Below are 10,711 nucleotides of genomic sequence, written 5' to 3'. Positions count from 1 at the left end.
ATAACTGGCTTTTTCTACACATTAGCCACACAGTTTTAAAGTGTAAATAAATAACAACACATGCGATTCAAACAAACCATGAATCCACCCCGGTCGGTGAGGCTTGCTTTGCTGTTCAATATGTTCAAAATTTCCTGCTACAGTGCACATCAGCTGCCCAAACTACATCAACAAGCCTGCAGAGCATCTCAGGCAAGAGAAGTTGATTTTTCACCAACAGAAAGCCCCAGGACTCTTGAGGTTTGCTTGAATGGCACAACCGTATTATTTATTTATTTCTGAAGCAGGTGAGTCCACCTCCTGATCCCAGGTTGGTTAAGCCAGTTTCTGGGCGGTCTCCGTCTCCTGCTGGGTGACCTTTTCCTCAGACATGATGGTCATCCATGGTGATACTGACCGGGTGATGGTCTGCTTGGCTATGTTGTAGTGGTTGATGAGGGTAAAGAGGCGCCCGCGGCCCCCAGGGCCCTGAGGGGGGTAGTTGCCGTACATCCCAGCCGGCATGCAGCGGCCTTGCTGCTCCAAAGAGAAAGGGAACGAGATTAAAAGTGCAGAGATGAGACGATGTGAAAAGAACACGCAAGGTGACCACATTATTATTCAGGAAAGTATAATGGAATTCCGAGAAACAAACTGTGATTCACAGATGACAGATACATGAGATAAAAAAGGACAGATGACTGTCAACACAGAGCTGTGCTGTTTGTACGAGAGGAAAAGATCGAAGGAAAATGAAAAGCCAGAAAAACATCCATCCATCCATTATCTTTAACCGCTTATTCTCACAGGTCGCCACTATCGCATGTACAAGAATTGAGTCAACACTTTTACACAGGTTTTACAGCAAAGCTATATAACTTTAGCTGAACAGCGACCACTGTCTGTGGCTTTAAGCTAAAATGCTAAGCTACTGTAACAGCAATGTTTATCTAAAGTTTGCCAACATTAGCTAGAATTAGCCACTTTACAGTTCATCTGAAGTAAGGCTGTAGTCACCCCTGAAGGTATTGAACTGAGCAATGTTGTGTTTTGTTGCTTATTAATTCAACTTTTCATTTGTAAAAGGAAGATTATGTTATTAGTTATCTTGAAAGCCACATAGCCTTGCTTTAATTTAATTTAAACCCAGATTAATTCATTCAGAGTCACTTACAAATGTAAAGCTGGTAACATGGGGCAGTAGTGAAAAACTATTAATATCAAATTTCTTCAAAGAGAAAATGATTCGATGATAGATCATCAACCATGAGATTGTTTCAAAACTATTCAGAGAAATTGAAAGGATTTGTTGGTAAATAAATGGTAAATCTAACTTGAATTTCTTCAATTGTGAGACAGATTCTTGGTAAAAACATGGGCCTGCAAATGCTTAGTTTCATTATGACATCTATTATGACAGCCTGGCTGTCATAATAGATGTTTTAATAGCTGTATGATTTATGTACAGTATATAGCACACTTATTGCAGGATGGTTGTATCACTCTTTAAAAAAAATTGCTAAAAAACTTCACAAAGTAAAGATTGTTGGTTTACAAAGCTAACAATAAAATAAAAATGATTATCTCATGCAGGGTCACAAACAATGATGCTCATGAGTGTTTACCGTGTAAACAAAGCTGTCGGGGCAAGGCTGCTCGTACTGGTAGACCTTGTAGACGACCAGGAACACCACACACACCAGGAAGGCCAGGGCACAGATCACCAGCAAAGTCACCTAAAGGAGATACACAACCGCTCCATCATCAGACCAATGTGACAGGGACCGCTCTGCTAAAGGACACATTTTTATGAGAGTACTGTAAAATAAGTATAGCATTGAAATAAACCTCATTGGTGTAGGTTAAGTGTACACTATATATGTCTAAATAAGTGGGTTTATACATAACAGTAGCTCACAGCCAGCCAGGTCTGTACAGAGTAGTCTGCATACAATAGCTCCACAGGAAAATGGCTTGTGTGACCATCTGTGAAGCCCAGCTCTCACCTCTCAGGGGAGTTATGTAACGGCTACTGGTGTTTCAAGGAAGTGGGAGGGGGATAAGCCAAGGTGTGGGAGAAATGGGCTCATTAACGCCAAAGATGTTACGGCCCAATGTGTGCGCAAGCTATTTTTATGAGTCCAGATGTTATTTTGCTTGTGGAGAAATTGGATTATTTCAGCAAGTGCAGAGAAATTGAAACTCCAACTACCTTTTTGTACTGTTCCCCAGCACGTTTGGCACAAGTTTGAAGAGACTTAAAACAGCATGTAATAATATACTTTTTATCTGTCTGTATGAATCTCGCAGTCGCACACACACAGAGCGGAACAGACAGTAGGACATGTACGAGGCAAAGCAACAGGAGATTATAACAGAGACTATCTGCGATGAAGGGGATAAAAAGGGCTGCCTGAAACATTTCAAAGCATGCTGATCAGAGGATGTGCGCTGTGTTCTCTGAGACAGTGATGTGCCTCCTTGCCTTTCAGATGTTCGGGGATTAAAGAAATATTACCAAAGGGAGGGTGACACTGAAGCGGCAAGTATGCAAGGAAGTCTTCAGGCACCCAGGATTGTGGTTGGACCTTTTCTTTTACAAAATCATATGTTTTAATCATTCTATATCGTGTGTCACATTGTGCCACGCAGCCAGGGGGGGGGGTTGGGGGGGGGGGGGGGCATTTAAGGAGGTGGGAGAGATGCTGCCATTTGGAGGCCATCGCCATGGCAGCAGCTGAATTAATGAGAGTTTCAGGGCGGGGTTAAGTGAATCATTGTGCATTATGTCTCCCTGTGTAGCCCGACAACATGACAGGCTGCACGGGATGCAGGAACATGAAGGTGGCCTGAGCGAAAGAAGTATGACTTGGATTGGTAAGGGATTATTATGACGGCGGTGACAAATAGTAGGGAGTTCCAGGGAGACAGCTGTCGGCTCTCAGGGCATATGCATGCGTAGGAGTGTGAGACATATTGGAAATGGGATGATGTATGAAACGCAGTCGATGGCTGCGACATCATTCTTACTTTGAGTCGCTCAGATACGCCTTCAATGATGCTTATTGAGAATTCTGCGATTTTAGGAGATCGTAGTTTTCCCTTCTTGCTCTCAATATAGTCGGCCTTTGTCTTCACCACCACCTGGTAGAAACACATAAAGACATGTGCATGAGAGACGATCCAATCAGCTGGCTGTTACAGCTTCCGGAAGAAAATGAGAGTTCCCAGAAGCAGGATGGGTCGAATTGTTAGCATTGTACTATGGAAATAATAGATCTGTGAGGATATGTGGTAACACACAAAAAACGTGGTTTCCTTCATTTTCAACACTCTAATTGGACTAATTGGTTAGTAATACATAAATAATGGGCCACTCACTGTGGCTCTTCAAATCAATGGAAACATATCACACACACACACAAAATAATCTTACCTTATCTGGTGGAGGAAACTGCAGCTGACTGGCATCTAATGGTGTTATGAGAGGGATGGTGTCAAACCCGTCTTCAGACGCCACCTTCCCGTTATTTTTCTCGCTGAAATTATTCCCCAGTTTCACCATTTTCTCTGCACAAAATAACACCAACCTGAGGGGGGTAAACATGTGCGTATTACTTCTGAACGAGAGGCATTATGGATTATTTTCTGCTCCTGTGTAATTGACGTTTCATAAACCATTCAAGGAATCATATCCATAATTATGCTGGCGTTTTTTTTTTTACACATGCATGCAGCAGTACAAATCAAACAAAATGACGCGAGCCGCTTTGTGGCCCATGAGAAAGCCTGTTAGGGACAAAAGCGCAGGAGAGGACATGCAAGGCTTCGACATAAAGGGACCGATGTATCACCGTGAAAAAAAATATATTGGATTTACCGCATCCAAATACTCACCAGCTCAGCCGAGAAGCGTTTTGAATACAGCGTATTTCTCCTGATGGGGTGAATGTATTGCTCCAGAGCCGCTATATGTTTTTTTAGGTGTGACGCAGCCGATTTGCGGAGAGCTGGTGCACAATATGGCCAGTTGGGTATATGAGCGCCGCTGTTACCTCCGAGCTGGATGCTGCTGCTGGCGTCTGGCTGCACTGCAAGTGATGTAACATCCTCATCACATCCATCCATACACATCTGATCAGTGCCTGTGAAACTAGGATCTGATTAATTGCTCATTACTGATTAAGATTAAGAGACATAACCTAAATACACGTTTGCAATGTTTTCTTTTATTGTGTCAATTGATAAGGGGAATTCAGGTTACAATTGGGGGTGGGGGTGGGGGTGGGGGGGGGGGGGGCTGTAATAGGGTAAAAAGCAGAGTGTACATAAAGAGCATTTTAATTTGTGGTTTGCATAGAGTTAGCCTACTATGTTACATTAGGTGTAGTGTTTCCTGCAAAATACACACTTTCATACAAATGATGTTGATACGTAAAATTCCACAAAACTTGACTTAAAATCTTAAATGAATACTTCACCCTTAAAATCACCATTTGTAGGCCCGTTACCTTGAATTCTTGAGGAAAACTTTTTTTTATTGCTTGCGCACGCCAAAATCTTTACGCTTCTTCTACCACGGTCTCATGTGTGCGCATGCGCGCTGCGAGTCCGTGTCAACGTTTTCTTCAAGAATTCAAGCTAACGCGCGGTGAGTTGACTACATTTGATACAAGTTGTTGCTTTGTTGGCGAAATTTTCCTTTAAAGTGGTTGATAATGTTCATAATGATGTATCACAGAAATGGGAACGTGAAAACAATGTGATTGTGTGTAAAACCTGGTAAAATCCCTCTGTACACTTACTACCAGGTAGGGATTAAAAGGCTGACACAGGGGTCACTATCACATGCAATTTTAAATCTTTAGGACCCAAACCTGCCATAACCACACCTGTAGTGGTGCAAGAACCCCTGACAGATCATGTGACATGGGGTTGGGGAACTATGACCCTTCGAGGACCTTTATAAGGAAGGTACAGACTTCACTGGGTTGCTCATTTTGGGAATTTGGAGTGCCCATGTCAAACATTAAAGCAACAGAAAGCCTTTGCAACTCTGACACTGGAAGGGCAATATTTCCAGCCACCATGTCTTTGAAGACTTTGTGTGTTTCATCACGTGTCAAATGCTTTGTGACAAACTTGCAGCTATGCAGTACGTATTGGACAAGTTGGTCCAGCGGATATCTTTTCTTTACAGATCCAGACCCCCACATGACTGTGGATGAATGTCTGGTTGTATTTCGTTTCCCTTCGCATGTTACATACCAAACAGACCAGACAAATATGGTATCAAAATATGGGCATCATGGGAAACTCCCTGGAGACGCACCTGAAGATAATCCGGGCATGAGGGAGGTACTAGACATTGTCGAAGGACTGAAAGGTCATAAAATGACATGTGATCATTTTTTCACATCGTACATCCGGAGTGAGGAAGTGCTGAGAGTGGGTATGTTATGTTTTACCTAAAGGGGTATTTAGGTAGTCAACAAAGAGACATAAAGTACCCGATACATAAAGCCGGGTAATCATTTTGATTACAATCTTTGTCTGGAAGTTTGAATTGCTGGGATCAACTTGACCCCAAGATGTGAGTAAATGTGAGGCTAACAGGAGGAATAAAGGTCCTCTCTCGACATTCGATAGTGTGGATGTGATTTGATCAGATTTGATAGACGGTAACATTGGAACCTACCGGCTATCGGTCTATTGACGGATAATCTTCTGGGGGCAAGGGACTATATTTCAGGGGGTTCTGGTGGAGCCAGCGGATATCTGGGCCAAGACTGTCTTTTCTGTGCACTGCTAGTTGTTTGCATTTTAATGCAAAATCTGTTTTTTAAATAAATTGATCTGGATATGTGCAGTTTTTTTTACATTATCACGGTCCTTAGGCCATTTTTATGTGTTGTTTCGTATTTATTGGAAATCGTTGTGCTTGCGGATTTGGAGCTCATCTTCAGCCAGTTCATCCAGCCTCTCTTTAGCTGAGAATCCCCTCTGTTTATCAGCATGCAGGGAAGACGTCACTGAGAGAGAAACCCCTCTAGTGTAATTCGACCAGCCGTTTCCCCCGCCACAAACCAGTGAGAAGAGCTCAGAGAAAAAGGTAAAACAGAAATCTCTAAAGTGAAATAACCCAAACTGTTCTAGCCAGAAAATAGTATGTTCTGGATACCAAACCACTCAGTAAAAAGCTGATAAAGGATTGGCTGTGATTGGCTGTTATCTTTCCACTGATTTCACACAGCATTGGACTATATGCTTATCTATATGTCCAAATGGGTATATTTCCCAGACTTGGTTATAGTAAGTCTGTTACTGTGACAATGAATGTTAGATCTTCAAGATACAGTATAATGTATACCTAGAAAGTCACCTTGAATTATTAACAAACGCACTGCCCTGCATATAGTATGTCATCATTGTTAGAGACACGTGACATTTTGATGTTTACCAAGCCCTTTAGATCACCTCATCGCGTACCTAGAAGTGGGGAAATGAAGCTGTGTCTGTGCTTCGTATCCAGTAGCCTGTTGCCAGGCTACCGTGTGAATGAAAGAGGGTTAGGAAAGGATGCATAAGTGATCAAGTCCAGCCTGTTAATCCCCCCCCCCCCCCCCCCCCCCCCGGTAGATGCTGCTTGCTGCTGGATGATGAAGAGTCTGTGATGAGTCTGTGGTACAAATTCATTAGCTATCACATTTCCCTCCCTGGGGCCAGAGAGGGGAGGTTGTGTGTTTATTGAACATGATGATGGTTATTGATACAAATGGACGTTATATATCATTTTTTACATGACATGGGCCAGTCAACTTTTTAACAGTGCATGTTGCAGTGCAGATATGTGTTGTCAATGGGCCATCGGACCTTTAGTTTGAGCCTCTGCAGGCCAGTTCGATTAAAATACTTGATTCTGATTTATAGCTTTCAGAATGGAAAAAAAAACACATAGAAAACACATGAAATTTACATAGAAAATACAATCTTATATGATAAAAGAAACGTGTTTCTTTCTTTCATTTTTTGTCTGGACACTATGCTGCACAGAGTATCTGGTAGCAGCAGCGGGCAGATGTGTAGCCGGGGTTTCTGCTGCAGTTGCCTTCTCATGACTAACCACTAGAGGGAGACCCTCACTTATTTACAACTCAAGACTGCTTTTGTTATGCATAGTTTTACAAAAACTGTAAAATTATGACGCCAAAATGTGCTGTTCTGTAAAACAGGTACATTACAAGAAAGGCAAACTTCTAATCTCATTTTCAGTGGGATTTTAATTAGTTACTAAGTTCGCAGATAGATGAGTGCAGAAACCACTGAAGATGGCAGTGGTGGAAGAAGTACTCTGAAGTAAAAGTAGCAATACCACAGTGTTCAAATACTCTAAGTTCTGCATTCAAAAATGTGTGTATTTAAAGTTACTGTGAGGAACTTCTAACTGGTTATGAAACAGTCTCAATTTAATGCTGATGCCTCTAAATGACATAAGTACACAAGACCATCAAGCTTTAAGTCAAAGTAAAAGTTGTACACGCATCAAAATGTTAATGCAGAATAATGTATATTATACTGATTATATACTGCTGGGTAGCTTGTGAACTTTCCCCAGGGGTCATTTGATTACATTTCTTGATTATCTGAATTTGCAAAGTTACTAGTAACTAAAGTTATCAAATAAATGTGGAGTAAAAACTACAATGTTTGTCTCTGAATTTAAGTGGAGTAGAAACATAAAGTAGCAGAAAATTTAAATACTGAAGTAAAGTACAAGTACGTGCCTCAAAATTGTACTTTTTCACTTTCCTGCACTTGAAGAGGTACATTCTGTCTGTGGTGAGTTTTTAAATGTATGTAGATTTTAGCTACTAAAGCTAGTGTGAAGCTAATGCAATGCTGCATATAGTCTTTACAGTGAATTGCAATTTTAAATGTTCAGTGTGAAGCGGTGGAAATAAAGCAGTATGCATGAAGTTGATAAACACAGCAGCTGACAACGTCTCACCTTATTTCACACAGTAAAGTGTGACCAAACCTTATATAGCTCTGCAACCGCTGCGCCTTTAAAACCCACACTGTTCTTGGCTCTTTGCCCAGAAAGTTCATTTCCCATCCAGCCACATGGACTAGTGAGCTCCGCCACGCAGAGAGAACAAGTATTTCCCCTCAGAGAGCGGCACCTCCAACAAGCAGTCGGAGCTCAGACTCCCCTCAGGACCTCCGTCACTCATCAAGGACTTTTCCATCCGCCGTGTTGTGAAGGACACAAACCTCCCAGCAGATCCGCCACAGCCCGTCAGTCCTCAGAGAAGCCGAGGTATGGTTCACTCTCTGCCTGTCAGGTGCCCTGGTATTCATAGCATCGAGTGCTTTGAGTACAATATATGTTTGTTGTGTGTTTTCTGCTTGTGATCTGCTGACTTTTGGACAGAATGCCAGATGAGTCATTTAATGTGCTTAGTCTGGGTTGAAAGTCCTGCTGCCATGTGGGAGCTATTGTCTTTTTGCGTGAGCACAAAGCCTCTTTTCACGAATGTATAATTCCCCTCGCTCGTCGACACAGCAGTCTGTGGCGGGTGTGATGTGCGGTACCTCTGTTCATTAACGCTGCTCTTGTGAAGACTTACAGTAACAGGCAGCTTCCTGAAAGAGGTTTGTCCTCAGAATGAGTCACAGAGATTTGAATGGAAAGAACTTCAGCAAGAACAATAAGGTTCAGACTGAAAGTTTGGGTCGTACAAGTTGTCACAGCAGGGATCAGGCTGTATAAACAGGATGCTAGTCAGCGCGCACACACACACACACACACACACACACAGGTTGATGCTCTGGTTGAATAAACAGTCTGGGGGCACCGGCACCACCACCAGTGCTGTTGATGTTATAAGCAAAGTGAGATGTTGTTTCTATAAACTGACCGGTTTTGTTCTTGTCAACACGGAGGCTGCATCATGTGAGCAGTTGTGCTGCTGAGGTTTCTGTAGGATTTTCTGGGAAGATGAGGTCACAGGGGAGACACACCCAGAGGCTTCGGGATCCGAGCAGGAAAGGCCAGCGGTGGAAGACGTTCAGCAGCGGCTCCGACTGAGTCACTCGTCGGGAGGAAGCCGTCGCTTCGTTGGAATTTCCATTCAGTTTGGAGTGCAAGAATTTTGGTCTGGATGTGGTATTTATACTGAGACACGTGGTGTGACGTACATGGCAAGAGTCATTTCCCCCTCAAATCCACAAACAGAAGACCTTATGACAGCTTTGATAGGATTACATAATGCACTTCAGCTTTACACAAAAAATGATTGTGCAAGAGGTTTCTTTTTTCCAAATAGTGTAATCTAATTTCCTAACATGAAAAGGACCGCTTTGAAGAAGGGTGCTTTAGTATAAAACATATTCACACTGGAATGTGGTTGGAATGAGGATCATTTCCTCTTTGCTAAAAAATATCAAGTTGGATGACCTGTGAACTCTTGGAGGCATTTAAACCCCCACTTCCTGACATCTCCTCTCCTCACATGAGCATTCACATCCAACAAGTGCATTTCGTGTGCTCAAATCTCTTTCGACTGCCTTCCTGACAAAAAATAAAATAAAATAGCGCAATCTTGTGTGTTTTGAGGGTGTGTGTGCTCTGTTCTGATTTATAGAGAGGCTCAGTCACCGGTGCAGACGGACGGACGGACGGGGGGGGTCAGGCTGAGCCGGAAGTGGAGTGTGGGGGGCGGGGGGGGGGGGGGGGGGGGAGTTGAGTCAACACAGGACTGTTCCTCAGACTTGTGTGGCTTCTGGTCTCATGCCTCTCAATGGAATCGCGAGCACAGACTGAGATTGCAACAACACAGAGTTGCAGACGCAGGCAGAAAGACGTGGTCTGGCTACGATGAAATGAAAGTGTGTCGGGTCATTTTCTGCTTCTGTCTGGGTCACAGACAGGGGGAGGAACCAAGCAGTGATGGAAGAAGCATTCAGATCGTTTACTAAAGTAGCCTAAGTGTACAAATATTACAAGTAAAAGCCCCGCATTCAAACTCTTACTTTACCAAAAGTATGAAAGTATTAGCATCGAAATATACTTGGAAGTCCCAAAAGTACTCATTATGCAGAATGGCAATTTCACAATCAAATATATTGTATTACTTTATTATAATTAGTGACGTAGTGAAGTAAGAAGTTAGTGAGGTAAAAGTGGAGCTAGTTTTAATAACTTTATAAACCGCTGGGTAGCTTAACCAATAATAACACATAATCATTTATTATCTTATTAATAATCTTAATCTGCAAAGTAACCAGTAGCTAAAGATGTCAATTAGATTTAGTGGAGTCAAAAGCACAATATTTACCTCCAAAATGTAGTGAAGTAGACATAAATAGTATCGTATAACGCAAATACTCAAATAATGTACAAGGGCCTCCAAATTGTAATTAATTACTTAAATTACATTCGACCATCGGAAAGAAGTGCAACTGAAGCACACATTATTAATGCTCTTTATATAGAATATGTCGAGTTTTGCATTATTTGTATTAGTTTTGCATTATTTTGCATTAGTTTTGCATCACACAAAGGCTTCAACGTTTTGTTCAAACGCTGGGTCCTTACAATCAAAAGCATGCTTGTGTCATCCTTCATTAGGAATACTATTTATCCAGGATTTCTTTTCATACTACAAACATACACATTACCCTGTTCATGTCCTGATCTGGGCACCAGATGCATGCGCTCTACTTGGCT

At 42.2% G+C, this 10,711-nt stretch overlaps 1 protein-coding gene across 2 annotated transcripts; it reads right to left on the bottom strand.

Moving 5' to 3' along the window:
- Positions 1–295: 295 nt before the first annotated feature.
- Positions 296–3,559, bottom strand: LOC142954958 (neuronal vesicle trafficking-associated protein 1-like). Of its 2 annotated transcripts, XM_076096333.1 has the most exons (4): positions 3,416–3,559; positions 3,010–3,123; positions 1,605–1,715; positions 296–516 (listed from the first exon to the last, which is right to left on the bottom strand). In XM_076096333.1, exons 1-4 carry the CDS (start codon positions 3,542–3,544, stop codon positions 316–318), a joined length of 555 nt encoding a protein of 184 aa, XP_075952448.1. In that variant the 5' UTR covers positions 3,545–3,559; the 3' UTR covers positions 296–315. The 2 variants fall into 2 exon arrangements, with proteins under 2 accessions (XP_075952448.1, XP_075952450.1); XM_076096335.1 differs by lacking the exon at positions 3,010–3,123 and having other exon boundaries at positions 3,416–3,544.
- Between the last annotated feature and the right edge of the window lie 7,152 nt (positions 3,560–10,711).

Source organism: Anarhichas minor, unplaced genomic scaffold, assembly GCF_050575085.1.
Source record: "Anarhichas minor isolate MPS153535 unplaced genomic scaffold, ASM5057508v1 ptg000021l, whole genome shotgun sequence".
Taxonomy (NCBI): Eukaryota; Metazoa; Chordata; class Actinopteri; order Perciformes; family Anarhichadidae; genus Anarhichas; species Anarhichas minor.
Note: the sequence above shows the minus strand (reverse complement) of the source record. Positions and strands in the feature narration are given on the sequence as shown.